Raw genomic sequence first — 19720 nt, forward strand, 5'->3', positions numbered from 1 at the left:
CTCTTATAGGGAGAGTTGGACAAGTGGATCAACCAAGGAGAATGGAGAAACTACCAAGAAGAGCTATTGAGTAAGTAAGTTATAAGCATATAGATAATTTGGTAGGAAAAAGTGAATAATAATTGAGGCCATGCATGTGAATTAGATATTCTTGAAAAGGAAGTATAGAATGATAAATAAAAGGGTTCTAAGACCAAAGCTTGGTGAACTTCAACAGTTAAAGGCTGGTAGAGGAGAATAGCAAAGGAGAACTAGCTAGAGGTAGGAGGAAAACCAGAAAAGTGTGGTATATTGGAAGTCAATTAAGAAAAGTGTTTCAGGGTGTGACTAATTTTTCTGAAATCTTTATGGCCCTTCTTTGGATCCCTGAGAGTCTTAACTTAGGTCTCTCACCACTCAAAGTTGGATACTAGTGATTTAGAACATCTTGATCATAGGTTTAGACTGAACAAAGCCAGTTAGTTGAACATGGTCTTCAGACTCTAGAATCTAAAGTGTAGTTATACTCATTTGCCTTAAATTAGATTTAATATAGAGGAAGAGAGCTAGAGTGCACATTCAAGCTCATAGGAATTAACTTGCTGAAATTAATTATTTTAGAGGCCATTAATTGGGGTGATGATCCTACTAAAACTGATTAGGTGGAGAACACTGGCAGAAACAAAGTTTTTTCCCAACTGTCTATCCAACAATGTTTGTTGAGTACCTCCTAGGACATAGTGGTATATGCCAAATATTGTGCTAGGTGTTTTATTAATCCTCATTACTGGTCCTGTGCCTTGATCCCTCTTTGTAGAGAGAAATGAACTAGACTCAAAAAGGTTAATTTACTTTGTGGGACAAAGATTTGAACCCTCATCCCTCTGACTTGAAAGCTCATTATACCTCCATGTACAAATATAAATGAAATACAAAATAGAAGATAATTATTTTTAAAAAGTACTTAATATGCTGTGTAAGTTCGTATAGGACTGATTACTTTTGGCTTGACAATGAAAAGTAGGGATCAAGAAGATTTTCAATTATTAAATCCAATGGACATTTATTATTGGACATTTTTGCTTGTTCAATGTAATCGGTCCCTCTTTCTCCCCTGTAATACTCTACTCTCTTTGCTTCTGTGACATTGCCCACTCTGCTTCTCTAGCTTTTCCTTCTTTACCCGCTTGGTAGGTGTAACTTATTCTGATTCTTAAATCCTGTTGTTTTCCTGAGTTCCTCCTTAGCTTTTCTCACCAAAAAGCTCATTAATTGGGTTTCCAGCTAAGCATTTTGTTTAGCCTCTATACAGTTTTAAACACTTTTTAAAAATGCCTGGTCGGTGTGACTCAGTGGTTGAGCATCGACCTATGAACCAGGAGGTCACTGGTTCGATCTTGGTCAGGGCACGTGCCCGGGTTGCAGGCTCCATCCGCAGTAGGGAGGCTACTGGGGGGTTGGGGGGGTGTAGGAGGCAGCTGATCAATGATTCCGCCTCATTGATATTTCTAACTCTCTTTCTCCCTTCCTCTCTAAAATCAGTAAAAACATATTTTTAAAAATTAGTTATCTCTTTTATTTATTTATGCAGTGTACATTTAAAACCTAGAAGATTTACATAAACTATTTCTGGCTTGAGAAAAATCTGAAGTTCTCTCTCAACGTTGGGTGTACATATGGCAACACTTAACTAGAGCTAAATAGCAGCCACTCTCTGGAATGGACATGGTTCTCCAATTCTTCACAGACCCCAATATTCTCTATTGTCTCCCCAACAGTATTGGTGCAGTTTTTTATATTCTTGCTTTGCTCTTCACACTCCCTGTGTAATCCTCACTCTTGAAACTGCTATTTAGATACTGGTAACTCTACATCTATCACCAAGCCAACTGCTAGATTTATACATCCAACCTCCTATTGAATATCACTACTCAACATACTATAGGCCACAAACTCAGCGTAGTTGAACTCATCTTTGCCTCTAAACTCCAGGTTCTACCATTTTTTTTATCTCATAAGCATTAATCAGCTCTTTCCCTTCCTTCTCATCATTACCTTTTAAACCACCACATTGCTATGATTTAGGCTCTAATCATCTTGTTTGCAAACAACAAAGATCATGTTGGCTAACTTAAGAAGAAAGGGAATTTATGGGAAGGATATTGTATGGCTTACGAAATCAATGGAAATGCTAGAGAATCTGGTTTAAAAAGATCTAAAACCAAGGGAAGTGAGAGATGTGGAAAACATAGCCAAGGTCACACCACTGAACAGTCTGTTTAAGATGATGCAGTAATACTCTGCTGTCTGCCACTGCTGAATGTTGTCTAACTGCTTGTTTTGGGTCTTTGCATTACCTCTTCAAAGTCAAAGTTCCCCTAAGGCAGCGGTTCCCAACCTGTGGTTCTCGACCCCTTTGGGGGTCGAACAACCCTTTCACAGGGGTCGCCTAAGACCATCGGAAAACACATATATAATTATATGTTGTTTTTGTGATTAATCACTATGCTTTAATTATGTTCAATTTGTAACAATGAAAATACATCCTGCATATCAGATATTTACATTACGATTCATAACAGTAGCAAAATTCCAGTTACGAAGTAGCAACGAAAATAATTTTATGGTTGGGGGGGGTCACCACAACATGAGGAACTGTATTAAAGGATCGCGGCATTAGGAAGGTTGAGAACCACTACCCTAAGGACTGTCCAGTTAAATTAGTCTAGGTCAGTGATGGCGAACCTATGACACGTGTGTCAGAGGTGACACGCGAACTCATTTTTTTGGTTGATTTTTCTTTGTTAAATGGCATTTAAATATATAAAATAAATATCAAAAATATAAGTCTTTGTTTTACTATGGTTGCAAATATCAAAAAATTTCTATATGTGACACGGCACCAGAGTTAAGTTAGGGTTTTTCAAAATGCTGACACGCCGAGCTCAAAAGGTTCGCCATCACTGGTCTAGGTCATGTGTGTACTTTGTCTCTGCCAGGAAGTGAAGGTGGGACCTCTGCCTCCAGCATCCTCCTGCATCCCCCTGCTCCCTGGCTCTGTAGTGGAAGTTAATATCCAGCCTTCCATTGAAGACTCTCATCTGAGCTATTACCCCAATGTAGGAAGGGGGCTTTTAGTTGTTGGGCAGAAAGAAAAATCAGCAAATACCACTATACAACTCTTTTCTAGACTACCATAGTAGCCTCCTAACTGCTTCTGTGAACTCTTTACCCTCATCCCCCAAATCTGTTCTCTAACATCCAGAGCTAGCTAACCAAAATGCAGTTCTGGCCATGTCATTCCCTGTTTCAGTGGTTCCTCATCCACCTATAAGAAAAGGCTTTAGCCTTAGCCTGTTGCTCAGTGGTTAGAGCATTAGCCCACGGACTGAAGAGTCTCAGGTTTGATTCTGGTCAAGGGCACATACCTCGGTTGCAGGCTCCATCCCCAGCTCAGGTCAGGGCACATGCAGGAGGCAACCAATCGATGTGTCTGTCATATTGATGTTTCTCTGTCTCTCCCCCCTCCGTTCTCTAAAAATCAATGAAAAAAATATCCTGTGGTAAGGATTAACAAAATGTTTTAAAAATGCTTTAGCATCGTATTCAAGGTCCTCCTTGCAGGGTCTGGCCCTTACCTATCCTTTCCATCTCATCTCCCTCTAATTTGTTTTTTTGTGATTTACACTTTGGCAGGACTGAACTACAGAACTACTTAGAGTTTCCACTACGTGCCTCATGTTGTTTCTCATTGCTGTGCTTTGTTTTGTTTTCCTCTTTACTGTCCCTGCTGCCTGAATACCTCTTTTTGTAGCCCACTTACCTTCCCTAGTTAACTCTTCATTAAGAAAGTACTAAGTTAAGTCTCTTTCATCTGTTTCTGTAATAGCCCCCTGCTTATTTCATTGCACATATCACCTTGTATTATAATTGTTTACATTTGTCTCTACTGTCATAATTCCCTACTCTTTACCCTCTCCCCACATTTATACTCAAATATATATTGAAGGTAGAGGTCATATCTATTTATCTTTGGTTCTCTAATACTACCACAATACTTGGTATATCATATACTCAAATGTAAAGAAAATGGAAGAGGCATTTGATGTACATCTTAGAGGATAAATAAGATTTTGATAAGGCAAAGAAATGAAATAAAGATGAGGTTTTGAGCCTGAGTGAATGGGAAAACAACAGTATTGCTGTTTACAGAAGTGGTAATTGGGTGTTCCTAGCAATAGCGGTAATGCTAGAATGTTTAAAAATAGGAGCTCTACAGCCAAGTTAACCTGCTTCCTCGTTTGTGTCCTAGAGTACAGAAAGTAGAATTTCAATGGTTACATTTCAGAGGAAATGTGGTCAGATCATCAGCAACTCTTTTTAATAACAGTTTACTTTGGGGGATTTAAGCTTGCATACCATCACTCTGGAGTCGACTAGTCTCACTGGGGATTAGAGTGATCTCGAGTGGCATAGCAAAGTGGACACTGGCCAGTACGCCAGAGCAGTTGAGTTTTAGCAAAATGAGATGGGGGCAGGAGACCAGGTCTTGTGGTGAGCTGAGGGGCTGTTTTGGAGGGGAGGGGCTGGGAATTGTCGGAGGGCTCCTGGAAAGAGGTACTGCTGCCCAGGGTTCGAGTGTCAGGAATGCAAACCAGCATTGGGAGTTGTGGCAGAAAGAGTGCTTTATCCTTTAAGAGTAAAAGGCCTCCATATCCCAGCACTGGACTGCCTCGCTCCCATGATGGAGAGAAGATTTGGCCTCTTAATGGGGATGGGGATAAGGTATAGTCACTACAGCCCAAGAGTTGACAGGGCTGCTAGAAGGCAGGGAGTTCAGGAGGCAGAGTTTGCCTGGAGTGGAACCCTCCCTCCTGAGTTCATGCTGTTTGGTGTACAGAACACAGTGTTGGTGGCAGGGAATTTAATCCCTAGGACTAGTTTCCCGCAGCATGAGACAGTTCCTCTGGCCAGGCCCCTTTTTTTCCAAGCAAGCTGCAGGCTTCGCCTGGGCCCTAGAAACCGGATAGGCCTCTCCGTGCGCTCTCAACCTAACCCGCGGTGGCGGGGGAGGGGAAACTCTCCCAAGTCCCACCCTTTACGCTGTTTTGCGTCTTTGCTTCTCTGTGAGTGGCAGTCCATTTTAGCCAATGAGGACGCGGGGCGGGCTGGAGCATGAGGGTAGGTTGCGCAGGAGGAGGGGGAACTGGTGCTGGAGAGACAGCGAGAGGGGCGAACCGGCCCCCCACGCCGCTGCAGGTAAAGGCACCTCTATTCCTACACGAGGGTGAGGCACAGCTCCTTTTCTCCATCTGGGCTTGTCGGGCCTTCCAGCCTGTAGCTTCCGCCCTAACATTGCTCCCACCCGGGCATCCACATCCCCCTTCCGCCGCCCCCCCACCCCCCGCATCTTCCCGTCTTGGCCATCCCCACTCTGGAGGGCACCCCGCTAGCTCCCTCCTTCAAGTGCATGTACCTCATCTCCATTTTGGGGGCTCCAGTTGCCAGAAATCTCCCGCTTCTGCTGTATGGGCCTTACTGGCACCAACCCCGGCAGTATGAGCAGGTAATCTACCCGGGTCCCCGCCACCCCCACCCCCAGTCGCGTTTCCCTGTTCATAAACCCCTGACTTCCTTACCTTGCCCCTTCCCTCCTTTCATATGAGTATATGATTTCTGTAGTTTCTCCTTTACCCCCTGGACATACGTACATTCTTTTAGCTTTCATAGTTGTCTATTTTGCTTTTCTTGTTTATTCAGGAGGGCTCACTTTACAGTGTACACCTTTGCCCCCAAATATCTGATTGAGGTGTGAGTGCTTTTTCCTTAGTAATTGGGAAAACGAAAACAGGGTAGTCACATTTAGCAATGAGAATAGCGAAGATAGAGGAAATGGCCTAGGATCTCAGTCTTCGTGAGGAAATCTGAGTGGCTCCAAGTTAAAAGCTCCAGTTCTTATGGTCTGTACCCTTCCATCCTTTGCTGTAGATCCCTTGCTGACCCTAAACTGTGATTAAATTCACCTTGGGTGTTTGTTTCCCATTTATTTATAAGATTTGAGACCCTTTGGGTCTCACAAATGTCTTCATGGTACAGTTTTTAAAGCCTTCTCTTTTAAAATTATATTGGTGATTTTCATTTTAGGCCTTCTGATTATTTTATTTTCAAGGGATTTCTCATTTCAAATTAAGCTGCTTCTGTTAAGCATCTTGTGTTTCAGTAACATGTGTTTATATCTGTCTGCAGCTGATCCTCTTCAAAGGATACAGTTTCCAATAACAAGATTTATACTTTGAAATAAAATAGTTTATTTTCTGAATGTTTGAGCAGTTAGAGGTTAAATGGGCATCAGTGGTACTTTGTAAAAGTACTTATTACCAAAAAAGAAAAAAAGAAGAAGTCAGCATTTGTCAATATGGCATACATTCATTATCTCCAAGAGGATGGTCAGTACAGAGAAATCTGTAAACGGAGAATGGATGTTATCTGTTAGACAACTGTTGCAGTGTTTCTCATCCATCATAAGCAATAACTATGATAAACTCCCTTTTGAGAGACCATAAGAAATCTTACCCCACTACAGGTGTCGATAACCCCTGAGCAGGGATGCTTCTTTTTTCTCTGCTCCAGCACTCCCGACCCCCATCTTTTATACATCCTTACTAGCCAAGAAAATTTTGTCCTGTTTTACTGAATATAAATAACCTAAACACTGAGGTGTGTTTTCTCTTTCCATTTGCTAAGTATAAAATTAGGACATTGAATACACATTTTCAAACTACTGTACCTTCCATCTCCCAGTTGAGAGTCACTGCTTTATTGTAAAGTATGGGGAGATTGAGATGGAAAAGTAGAGTAGAATTAAAGTCCTTTATGATTGGACAATTGAAATGGGCAAGGGTAAGAAGACCTGTAAAATAAGAAAAGGAGAGTTAGAACTCTAAAAAAAAAAGAAGAACACCTCAAGAAGAACTATATTAAAGGTGATAAAACTGCAGAAGAACAAGTTTAGAATTACATTGAAGGAAAAGCGTAGTTAGCCCTTTAAGAAGGAGGTGAATCCTAGCTGGTTTGGCTCAGTGGATAGAGCATCAACCTGCAGACTGAAGGGTCCTGGGTTCTAATGCTGTCAAGGGCACATGCCCCAGTTGTGGGCTTGATCCCCAGTAGGGGGCGTGCAGAAGGCAGCTGATAGATGAGTCTCTCTCATCGATGTTTCTATCTCTCCCTCTCCCTCTCTGAAATCAATAAAAATATATTTAAAAAAAAAAAAAAAAGGAGGAGGAGGAAGTGAGATGCCGGACTATTATATAAAACATTTCTTAGTGTTAACTGCCTTGTTATTTGGAGAATATAGGTGATGGTCTTGGATTTTAACCTTAACTGACTAGTTTGTTCCACTTTTCCCCAACTCATTCCTCAAGGTTTCTGTCATTAGTTTGGAATTAGTGAAAGTGATGAATTGTAACCATTAAATTCTGTCTTTCCTTTGGAGCATATACATGTGTATATGTGTTTTGGGCAGGTATGACTTCCTTATCTAGGTACTTGCTTTACTTGGGGCATCTAAATGCTTCATATATTTCTGTGCTTAACACCTATTTTTACTCCCAGGTATGTTTAATCTTTTGAGGGGAAAGGACATCTTAAAGGTGGGAGTTAGAAAAGGAGCAGGAGGCTAGGATTTAAAAACATGTACAAGCCCTAACCGGTTTGGCTCAGTGGATAGAGCTTGGGCCTGTGGACCGAAGGGTCCTGGGCTCGATTCCAGTCAAGGACATGTACCTCGGTTGCAGGCTCCTCCCTGGCCCAGGCCCTGGTTGGGGCTCATGTAGGAGGCAACCAATCGTGTTTCTCTTACATCAATATTTCTCTCTTTCCCTTTCTCTTCCACTCTCTCTAAAAATCAGTGGAAAAATATCCTCGGGTGAGGATTAAAAACATGTACAAGAGCCCTGGCTGGTTTTGCTTAGTGGATAGAGCATTGGCCTGCAAACTCAAGGGTCCCAGGTTTGAGTCCAGTCAAGGGCACATGCCTGGGTTGCAGGCTCAATCCCCAGTAGGGGGTGTGCAGGAGGCAGCCAATCAATGATTCTCTCTCATCATTGATGTTTCTCTCTCTCTTTCTCCCACTCCCTCTCCCTTCCTCTCTGAAATCAATAAAAATATATTTAAAAAAACACAACAACACATGTACAAGATGAATTAGATTAGTAGAAGTGAGTTGATGGGATGGGACTGAGAAGCAGTGAAACTTGGTGGTGTGTCTTTAAGTCAGTGATGGAGTTTTTTAAATTATTGGGCCCAGACTGAACCAAGAGAAGCAGAAATTTGACCTAAAAACTGGGAAGGGAGATAAATGGTAAGTGCATTGACCTGTAGAGACTTAGCAAGAAGTCGTGGAAAGGACAAAATACCTCATGAAAGAAAAGGCAAGTTATAAACTATTACCAGCATAAACTAATTAGTGGAAACTTTCATTGTAGTTTTTATATGGCATCTCTTATTTAGTGTAACTTCTCTGATAGTAAATAGGAGATGAAAGATAATAGGTAGCAAAGTAAGGGCATAGCTAGAAAAAAGTTGATAATAGTGTTGAGGAAGTTTATAAAATGATAAGAGTAGATTTTCATTAAATCAAGAAACAGTCACTTTTCTGATCACCATTTAAACAAATATTTTTATTGATTTTTTTAGAGAGAGAGGAAGGGAGAGGGAGATAGATAAAAACATCCACGCGAGAGATACATTGATTGGCTGCCTCCTGCATAACCTCTCATGCCCTCCTCCCCCACTGGGGATTGAGCCTGCAATCCGGGCATGTGCCCTGACTGGGAATCAAGCCGGGAACCTCTTGGTTCATGGATCTGTGGTCAACCATTGAACCACACTGGCCAGGTGTGATCACCATTTTGAGTAAGTTTGGGGCAGGCATTAGGAGAGGCTGGAATATGCTGGTGGAATTTGTTAGTCAGGGATGGGAAATGATAGGGATTCTGAGTGAGATATGAGAGTACATAATTGCTGAAGCAAGGTAGATTTTGTTTAACATTGGTGAAGATGCCATGTATACTTTGTAATTTTGACTGATGTACTAGCTACTGATGAGTCTGTTCTTTTTATCTGTGTCCAGGATATATTTACCCATATTACTATATTGTTTTGTACGGATAACTGGAATGTGTTAAGGAAGAGGAAAAGTTTTGGGGTTGTGTGGAAAAGCCTTCTTCGGTAAAGTCTACTGTATCACTGACAGATTTCCTCTCTACTGCCTCTAAAACTTAGGAGAAATGGTCTTATCAATCAAGGCTTTCCAAGATTGTCAAATATTGACATCATATGACAAAGAACAGATACTACTTTTTATATAGTTTAGTTATTGCTGATATACTTATCTCTTTTCTTAGTTTTTGCTTTTTCCAGCATTCTCATGAACTTGAAGCCCCAGATGTGGGTTTAGTAAACATACTTTCAGTTATTGTAGAACAGTTTTTCAAGATGGAAAGCTTTCTACTGTCTCATCTTAAAATTAGGGAATACCATTTAGTGTCTGTAAGGCCTGAATGGTTCATACCAGATACAGCAAGCTAATATATTAATTCATTAAATATTTTTGAGTATTTACTGTATATATGATATCCTGCTGGTTCTTTAGGGATCCACAGATAAATAAGACATGGTCCCCATTATCAGGAACTTTTTTGTCTCTGCGAAGGAGGAGCTAGGCCACCATGCAGGATTGTGCAGGGTGTACATTGTACATATTCATTATCAAAAATGATAATATGACAGTTTTCCAGCAGATGGCAGACAAGCATCTTCAGGAGCAGGCAGCGTTTTATAATTTGCACAAGGGAATCATTTGGGCCTTCAGAGGATACAAACAAGAGACTCATCATTTTAGTATAATATTAGATATAAATACTTTCAATAAGGTGTAAACAGTGCTGTGGTATTTAAAGGTGAGGGACCAGGTCATCACAAATTGCTCTGTTGTTAAAGGGGCTCACCTTACGGAGAAGAAGACCTTGAGGGTGGGAAAGATTTCAGCTGGGAGAGAGGTTAGGGGTGTTCCAAGTATTTTATCTTAAATATGAGAAAGGGGGGAGGGGATTCAGAACAGAAATACTGTGTATAGGTTAATTAATATGTTAATTAGAATAAACTTTACAAAACTTCCTGGGTAAAATGATACTATAAGCTTATTAGCAAGATTGTACTATGAGCTTGGTTAAAGGTATTATTTTTGCCAGTAGTAAGTAAAAGTATCTAAAATACAAGGGAAATTTATAAAATACAATATATTCAAAAACCTCTATCTGCAGTCTCTGAAATGCTGCTAGTATATCATTAAGGCCTGTCAACTTAAGAAACCTAAGTAGAAGGTGAATGACTATTAAATTTTCTGATCTTTACCTAAGAATGATAATTGTAAAAAGAAATGGACAAAGACACCTGAATGATCTTGACAGACAGTAGCATCAAAGTGTAGAGTCCAAAAAGGGGGTTGAGTTTATTTTTTTTTTGTTTTAGTTTTGAAGCAGAAATGTGGGTGTTTTCTTCTTTATCTCTGCCTCAGATTACCCATATTTCCCTCTTACTATTTTGATGTGATTTGATATTAAGGATGGTACCTAAGAAGGAGACATTTTTCCTGGGGTTACCTACTTTGCTTATTTTTCATTTGTCTTCCCACAACAGGAGTTCTACCATCTTCCTCTGAAGACCTAGCCATCTTGCTCCATGAAGGTCAGGACAATCTGACATGCACTTGTTTCTTGCCTCTTTACCTGAAGAGTAGTCTTCCATTGTGTACATTTTTTTCTTAATAGGGGAGGGGAGGGGAGAGCCAATACCCCCCCTCCCCTTCCCTCCCTATATCTTGGGGGAAGTACCCTCCATTGCTTTCCCAAGATGGCAGACCCCATCATGGATCTGTTTGATGACCCAAATTTATTTGGCCTGGACTCTCTGACTGATGACAGCTTCAACCAGGTCACACAAGACCCCATTGAGGAAGCCCTTGGACTACCAAGCTCTCTGGACTCCTTGGATCAAATGAACCAGGATGGTGGAGGTGGTGATGTGGGGAATCCATCAGCAAGTGACCTGGTCCCCCCACCAGAGGAAACAGCCCCCACAGAACTTTCCAAGGAATCAACAGCTCCAGCTCCAGAATCTTTAACCTTGCATGATTATACCACTCAGCCCATCAGCCAGGAGCAGCCAGCCCAACCTGTCTTACAGACACCAGCGCCAACAGCAGGACTTTTGCAGGTCTCCAAGAACCAGGAGATCCTGAGCCAAGGGAATCCTTTCATGGGTGTCTCTGCCACAGCTGTGTCCTCTAGTAGTCCTGGAGGGCAACCACCTCAGTCAGCCCCTAAGATTGTTATTCTTAAAGCCCCACCGAGCTCCTCAGTCACTGGTGCCCATGTGGCACAAATTCAGGCCCAAGGTATCACCAGCACAGCTCAGCCCCTAGTGGCTGGCACAGCCAATGGTGGAAAAGTCACTTTTACCAAAGTGCTAACCGGCACTCCCCTTCGACCAGGTGTTTCCATTGTCTCTGGTAATACAGTGTTGGCCGCCAAGGTCCCTGGGAACCAGGCTACTGTTCAGCGCATTGTCCAGCCCAGCCGACCAGTAAAGCAGCTGGTCCTACAGCCAGTTAAGGGTTCAGCTCCTGCTGGAAACCCTGGGGCCACAGGGCCCCCACTGAAGCCTGCAGTTACACTGACCTCTACACCTACTCAGGTGACTTGAGTGAAAGGGGGAGGTGAATTTTGGTTTAGTAGAGGGCCCAGCAACTGTGTGAGAGAGAGCACACAGAGCTAGCTCTAGGAAATCCTGAATAAATTTCATCTTTGCTTTTTAAAAAAATATATTTTATTGATTTTTTTTTTTACAGAGAGGAAGGGAGAGGGATAGAGAGTTAGAAACATCCATGAGAGAGAAACATTGATCAGCTGCCTCCTGCACACCCCTTACTGGGGATGTACCTGCAACCAAGGTACATGCCCTTGACTGGAATCGATCCTGGGACCCTTGAGTTCGCAGGCCGACGCTCTATCCACTGAGCCAAACCGGTCAGGGCCCATCTTTGCTTTTTATCAGTTAGTGTTAACATCCATGTACTTACTGCTTATCAGGTAGAAGCAGTTAGTGTTAACATTTTTTTGAACCCTTACTACCTATTTACACTACCTAGCTGATACTGAACAGGACAGCTACAGCCCCTCTACTTAACAGAGCTCATGGTCTGCCAGGCCAGACAAATGGCTAGACAAGAATTCACAATAATGTATGATAGAAAGTTTTATGAGGAATATAGGATGCTATGGGAACAAAGAATCATTTTGGGGGAAAAGTATATTTGTAAGACAGACAAGCTATGTGTATCTTTCCCCTGTTCTTATTACTGATTGTCCTCCTCCTGCTTTGCCTATTGAAAAGGCTAGTTTCTGTTCTAAGGAAATAGAGGCTCTTGCCTCTGAAAAAAGGGCCAAAGAGTTTAGGGGGGAGGGCAGTAGTATTAAGATAAGTAGGACCTGTAGAAAGAAACTATAAGAAGGTGGATTTCAGTTCAATATAGACTTTTGTTCTAAGAGAGTTCCAGAAAGTGGAGTGACTACCTTGGAAGATAACCCTCCTATCAGGGGTTTTTCAAAAATAGGCTTGTTACCTGTGCTACAGAAAAGATTCTGTCAAGACAGATAGGATGAACAAAATGAATTATACTGTGTTCTACCTCTCAGTTTTTATGTTTTTAGGATGAGGAAAACTGTAAATATTTAGGTGTATATTATTCTTTAATGTACTTTTTGCAATTTCCTTTCTTTACTCTAGGGTGAATCGAAACGCATCACCCTGGTCCTCCAGCAGCCACAGTCTGGAGGTCCCCAAGGACATCGGCATGTCGTGCTAGGGAGTCTACCAGGGAAGATAGTGTTACAGGGCAACCAACTAGCAGCCCTGACTCAAGCCAAGAATGCCCAGGGGCAGCCCGCCAAAGTAGTAACTATCCAGCTGCAGGTGCAGCAGCCACAGCAGAAAATCCAGATCGTACCACAGCCTCCATCATCACAGCCGCAGCCCCAGCAGCCACCCTCATCCCAGCCGGTAACGCTCTCCTCTGTGCAGCAGGCTCAGATAATGGGACCGGGACAGAGCCCAGGACAAAGACTTTCAGTACCACTCAAGGTGGTACTTCAGCCACAGGTGAGACTTACATGGTTAGGGAGGAAAATAGACCTCAGTCTCTTGCTAGTACCCTCAGCAACCACTCCTTGGTGAGGGTGGGGGCCAGTCAAGATTCATACCTCTGAACTGAGATGTAGAATTTTATTTCTTTCACCCATGAAAACCTTGTTTTAATTATATTATGGAAAGAATTGAGGGTTATTGTTGGCTTTGGGATAAGGGGTGATTTATCTCATATTTGTCTTTGAAGTGTTTCATTTACAATCTTTTCCTACTTTTGTGAAATAAAGATGGTTTTAAATAGCTTCATTTGAAAGATAAAGAAATAGTCTTAATGAGGCCAAGTGATTATCACTCCTCCCACCCCCCAGGGAGATAAAAGGTAGGCTAAGAGTAGAATTTGAGTTTTTTTTACTTTAAGTCCAGAGACCAGAATTGGCTATATTGTGTGAACATTTTCTAGAGTAATGGAGATTGGTATTGACATTAGGAGCATGGCTAAAGGATATTGAAGTTTAATTTGGCACAATTTTTTTATTTTTATTTTTTGTTAATCTTCACCAGATGATATTTTTTCCATTGATTTTTAGAGATAGTGGAAAGGAGTGATGGAGGAGAGAAGAGAGAGAAACATTGGTGTGAGAGAGACACATTGATTGGTTGCCTCCTGCATGTGCCCTGACCTGGACCTGACCTGAAAGGGACACACCTGGGGCCAGGGATGAGGCCAGGAATTGAACCTGCAACCCAGATACTTCCCTTGACCAAGAAACAAACCCATGACCCTTCAGTGCCGAGGCTGACACTCTAACCACTGAATCATGCCAGACAGGGCTAACTTGGCACAATTCTGGTTGTTGTTTTTTATTACCCTCTTCCCACATACACACAAAAAAATTTTTTAAAAGTGTCCAGATTTACTGGGATTTGGGTCTGAACCTGATTCTTGAGGAATTAGAGAACTAAAGTTTCTGGCCCACCTGCTTCAGAACTGTTTTATTTAGCTACAAGCATGTTAACATTTCAGTGTTTTCATTTCTATAGGCTAGCTCTTCCCAAGGGGCCTCTTCTGGACTTTCTGTAGTTAAAGTCCTGAGTGCCAGTGAAGTGGCAGCTCTGTCCTCACCAGCAAGCTCTGCTCCTCATATGGGGGGCAAGACAGGAATGGAGGAAAACCGCAGGCTGGAGCACCAGAAGAAACAAGAGAAAGCAAATCGGATTGTAGCAGAGGCCATTGCTAGGGCCCGGGCTCGAGGTGAGCAGAACATACCTCGAGTCCTGAATGAGGATGAGTTGCCCAGTGTTCGGCCTGAGGAGGAAGGTGAAAAGAAACGCAGGAAAAAGAGCAGTGGGGAGAGGCTCAAGGAAGAAAAGCCAAAGAAGAGCAAAACATCTGGTACCTCCAAAACCAAGGGCAAGAGTAAGCTGAAGTAAGTACTACCCTTTGGTACTTGGGACATTTGAGGGCAGTGCACTCAGTTTTACATTAATGCTGAGGAAATACTTGTATTTAGCAGCAACATAGTTCAAAGTGATCTGTCTGCTGGTGTCTGTCAGAGAAGATAATAAGGCCTTTTCTGTCATAATGCTTACATGATTTGTTAAACAGAAATTTGCATATTTTGAAAGAATCACTAAGGCACAGGAAAAGATCCTTGTGTTTGGGGTTACATTTAAAAGCTGTGACTATGTTTTTATATATTCGTCCTGATTTGGTATCACTGTAGTGCGAAGAATTCCTCACTATCCCCCTACCCCCCACATTAGGAAAAGAGCTGCTGAAGACATAGCTGCCCTGTTCTTCATCTCATCTGTGAACTAGAGAAGGCAGTTGCTGATAGTCTTAAGCAGTGTTGACAGCACCATGCTTGCCATGCATTCTTGTCACACCTAGTGTTCTCTCTTTCATGTCTTCTGGCTTTACTCCTTTCTCCTCAGCTTCTATTCCCTAGGATTTTTCAGCATTTATGGTGAAATCATAATAATGCTTTATATTTGTATTTGATATTTTAGCTTTTAAAAAACAAATGTCATGTCTATTATTTTAGTTGATCCTCAACAACTATCAGACCAGGTATCATCAATGCTTACAAAAGAGGAAACATGCTCAGCTAGTGACAGAACTGGAACTAAAATAAGGCCTTATAATTCTTAGTCTAGTATTCATTCTGCTCTGTTACGCTACTTTGCCTCAGGTATTTGTAAATACAGTGGTAGTAAGGATTTGACAAATCTGGTATAGAGGTCAGCCAGTGGTTTAGAAACCCCAAAATCTTTTCCAGACACCCCACAGACTAAATAAAGATCTAGATCCTTCTGTCTGTCTGGAAGCTTTATCTGTAATGGTTTAGATTAATTATATTTTCTTACTCCTAAATTTTCCTTGCCCTCATTGAAAATTATTTTGTTTTTTCTATTTTAGCACCATCACTCCTGTGGTGGGGAAGAAGAGAAAACGTAATACCTCATCTGATAATTCAGATGTAGAAGTCATGCCAGCCCAATCACCCCGGGAAGATGAAGAAAGCAGCATTCAGGTAAAAGAATCCCTAAAGAACTTATAGAAAAATCATGTTTAATTCTGAGAGACATAGTTACTAAAAGACTATAAGCCTATGTATATTTCAACAGTTTTTCTAATCCAGAGCTAGGCCTAAAAGGTAAAAGAGATGGGATCTGGTCATGATCATGTCTTTTTAAATGTTTCCCTTTTTAGGCAAAAAGCATATTACTGTAAAAATAGCAATATTCATTTTCTTAAATTCTAGTGTTTCAAACACTAAACAAAAATGAAATTATGTTGCATGATTGTTATCATGGATATGTCTGTACTTTGGTTTCTGTTAGAAGTATCCCTTTTGCCTTACCTTTTCTACACTCAAGGCTTCTGACTCTGAACTAGGGTGCTTAGGCGCAATGTTTTCTTCTACCTTTTGATGATGAGGGGCATTGGAAGAGAATAAAAGAAGCCAGACCAGAAGAACTTTGGTTCTCTATCTCTGATTGTTGCCTTGAGATACCATCTTTGACTCATTTCCAACCATAGATAGAACCTGGTATTAAGATTCAGGAGACTCATGGTAATTCTAAGTAGCTCTTTGGGCCTGGCCCATTTACTTAACTTAGCTGTATCTGTATTCCTCTTCTGTAAATGGAGATTTGGACTAAATAAATCTTAAGTGCCTCTGTAGCTATTGTAGCTATTAATATTTATCAGTGCCTCCCCTCTTTCTTAATATACATTTAATACATTGACAAACTGATGTTTGAGTTCTTCTGGGGAAAATTAAGAATAGCCAAGGGAGCATCTGAGATCTTGCTTCCCAGCATGTCATTAGTTTGGCTAAAATAAATAGTTACAAATATTAAATGTCCATTGGTGTAGAAAAAGTTAAATAAAATTATGAAAACTTTTGTAATAGACCACTGCATGGCAATTAAAAACAATGAAGTAGAGTAGGGTGAAAAGTATATTTGTAAGACAGACAAGCTATGTGTATCTTTCCCCTATTCTTATTACTGATTGTCCTCCTCCTGCTTTGCCTATTGAAAAGGCTAGTTTCTATTCTAAGAAAATAGAGGCTCTTGCCTCTGGAAAACTCTCCACATTAAAAGAAAAAGCTAGATGTAGAATAGTGTATATAACGTAGGCATATCTCCTTTTATTGTTCTTCACATATTGCATTTTTTAAGAGTATATAATATACCAGGGGGCCAGTGCACGAATTTATGCACCTTGAAAGAAACTGTGGGCTGCGAGGCTGCTTTGGGCACAGGGGTGGGTCTTGGCCCATCCTCTGCGCTCTCACCTGGCCCCTCCCGCCACAGCCCCAGGTCCCATCTGCTGGCAGCCTCACTCCCACCACTGCCGCTCCCATGCAGTGACGGCGCCGGGCCCGCTTGCACCTGCTGACAGCGCAGAGTGATTGGGGCCGGCGCCGTCAGTGGGTGCGAGCAGTGGCTGTGCCCCAATTGCCCCTCAGGAGCAGGGGGAGGTGGAGAAGCCCTCAGGGGCAATCGAGGCCAGCAGCAGCCGCTTGCACCCTCTGAGCAATCAGGATCTGCACCGGGTGCTGGCAGCAGGTGCGAGCAGGGCCGGCACCAGCAGTGGGTGTGAGCAGTGGCTCTGGTGCTGGTAGTGTGTGGGAGAGGTAGCTGCCGGCCCCGATTGCCCCTCAGGATCAGGGGGAGGTGCAGAAGGGGAGGTGGAGAAGCCCTGAGGGACGATTGGGACCAGCAGCGGGAGCGAGCAGTGGCTCCGGTGCTGGGAGTGGGTGTGAGCAGGGCCGGCACTGGCAGCAGGTGTGAGCACCCAGTGGGACCCCGGTGCGCGGGGGCAAAGAATTTTCAGTAACTACCAAAGGCTCGCCCCAATGACAGCAACTGGCACCCAGCCTTGGTCTAGTGCCCCCGCTCACCTGCTCCACCATCCCGCTGCAGCCAATGCCCGCCATGTTCCACACACGCCCCCTGGTGGTCAGTGCACGTGATAGCGACTGGTTGTTCGGTTGTTCCACCGTTCGGTCTATTTGCATATTAGGATATCGTATATAATAAAAGCCTAATAGCTAAGTTGTCCAGTCAGCTGTTCAACCAATCAAAGCATAATATTCTATTGATATGCTAAGGCTGCTCAACCACTCGCTGTGACATGCACTTACCACCAGGGGGCAGACACTCCTACCAGTAGGTTAGCTTTCTGCCGAGGTCCAACTGATTGGGACTGAACAAAATGGCTGGACACTCCCTGGAGCCCTCACGCCGTCCCTCCCTGGCTGGCCAACCTCCTACGTCCCTCCCTGGCCCCAATCGTGCAATGGTGGGGTCCCTCAGCCTGGCCTGCGCCCTCTTGCAATCCAGGACCCCTTGGGGGATGTCAGAGAGCTAGTTTCAGCTCGATCCTGCAGGCCAGGCCGAGGGACCCTATTGGTGCATGAATTCGTGCACAGGGCCTTTAGTTATATATATAGATAATCTTTGAGGAAATGCGTTGAAGGCTAAGTGGGTCATGGTTACATAGTTTCAAATTTGTTCTTTGGAATCATGAGGTGTTTTTTAAAATTTTTTGACAATTTATTATTTTGTTATTTAGGTTAAAAAAATACACAGCGTGGGGCAGGCAGGCAGAGGGGCTGGGGGGGGCTCAGGCAGGCAGGCACACAGGCGAGCGGTTAGGAGCCAACGGTCCCAGATTGCGAGAGGCAGTCGGACATCCCCTGAGGGGTCCCAGATTAGAGAGGGTGCAGGCCGGGCTGAGGGTCAGCTCCCCTCCCATGCATGAATTTGTGCATCAGGCCTCTAGTAATAAATAATAATATAAGAATAAACTGTTTCACCTACTCACAACTGTGAGAAAAATGACAGTAGTGCAAAAGAGTAGACACTATCAAAGTCTTCCAATCTAGATCCCAGCCTCACAGTACCCCAATTCTTTTCCCCAGAGGTAACTGCTGTTACCATTTTTTCATGTCTTTTTCCAGAAATATTCTTTCTTTTCATGAGCACTCTATTTCTACATCCACTTAATATTAGTATTCCATACCTACTCGTCTGTACTTTGCTTTTTTCCCCCCAATACTTCTCAGAAATTGTCCTTTATCTGAAAAGATAGATTTAGCCCATTCTTCTCTCCACCCTCATTTTATTTTAAAACATAGATTATTTAATGAAGTTCCATGTTCCATCACCTCAGAGTTTCCTTAATCCCTCTTGCAGTCAGTCCACCCCTCCCCCATAGGCAACCATTGTTCTGATTTCTAGTATCATAGACTAGCTTTGCCTGTTCTTGAACTTCATAATATGTACTTCTGAGTCTCACTTATTTCAGCATATTTTTGAGACTCGTTAATGTTGTTGAATGTATTAGTAGTTCATTCTATTTTTTTCTTGAGAAATATTTTAGTTTCTGTCCATCCTCTTGATGGACATTTGGGTTGTTTCCAGTTTGGAGCTATTATGAATAAAGCTTCCATGAACAGTCTTAGTCTAAGTATTTTGTGGATGCAGGTTTGCATATCTCATAGCTAAATACCTGGGAATGGAATAGACTGTAGGGTAAACATATGATCATATCCTATATAATCTATATATATAAAACCCTAATATGCAAATAGACCAAAAGGTGGAACAACTGAACAACTGGTCGCTATTACGTGTGCTGACCACCATGGGGTGAGCACAGAACATGGTGGGTGTTGGCAGCAGGTGGCAGAGTGTGGAACATGGTGGGCATCGGCTGTGGTGGGATGGTGGAGCAGATGAGCGGGGGCGCCAGACCAAGGAGGGGTGCCGGTTGCTGTCATCAGGGTGAGCCTCTGGTGGTTACTGAAAATTCTTTGCTCCCATGTGTGGTGGTCCCACCTGGTGCTTGCACTTACTGCCAGCGCTGGCCCCGCTCACGCCCACTGCTGGCACCAGAGCCACAGCTGGCATCGGCTGCTGGTGCTGGCCCCAATCGCCCCTCAGGGCTTCTCTACCTCCCCCTGCTCCTGAGGGGCGATTGGGGCCGGAACCGGCCCCACTCCGCATGCACTGCTGG

General features: G+C 42.8%; 1 protein-coding gene across 10 annotated transcripts in view; it reads left to right on the forward strand.

Moving 5' to 3' along the window:
• The window catches only part of CHD8 (chromodomain helicase DNA binding protein 8), a 67539-nt gene that overhangs the window by 7972 nt on the left and 39847 nt on the right, over nucleotides 1–19720 (forward strand). For 6 of the 10 annotated variants that reach the window (XM_014454672.2, XM_014454675.2, XM_014454676.2 and 3 more), the window contains exons 2-5: nucleotides 10681–11736; nucleotides 12829–13200; nucleotides 14227–14612; nucleotides 15605–15719. In XM_014454672.2, the coding sequence (XP_014310158.1) occupies nucleotides 10894–11736; nucleotides 12829–13200; nucleotides 14227–14612; nucleotides 15605–15719 (1716 nt within the window). In that variant the 5' untranslated portion in view covers nucleotides 10681–10893. Of the gene's footprint in view, nucleotides 1–5192; nucleotides 5239–10680; nucleotides 11737–12828; nucleotides 13201–14226; nucleotides 14613–15604; nucleotides 15720–19720 lie in introns of those variants that run through there. The other 4 variants (XM_023752855.1, XM_023752853.1, XM_014454680.2 and 1 more) reach the window with 4 other exon arrangements.

Source organism: Myotis lucifugus, unplaced genomic scaffold (genome assembly GCF_000147115.1).
Source record: "Myotis lucifugus unplaced genomic scaffold, Myoluc2.0 scaffold_38, whole genome shotgun sequence".
Lineage (NCBI taxonomy): Eukaryota > Metazoa > Chordata > Mammalia > Chiroptera > Vespertilionidae > Myotis > Myotis lucifugus.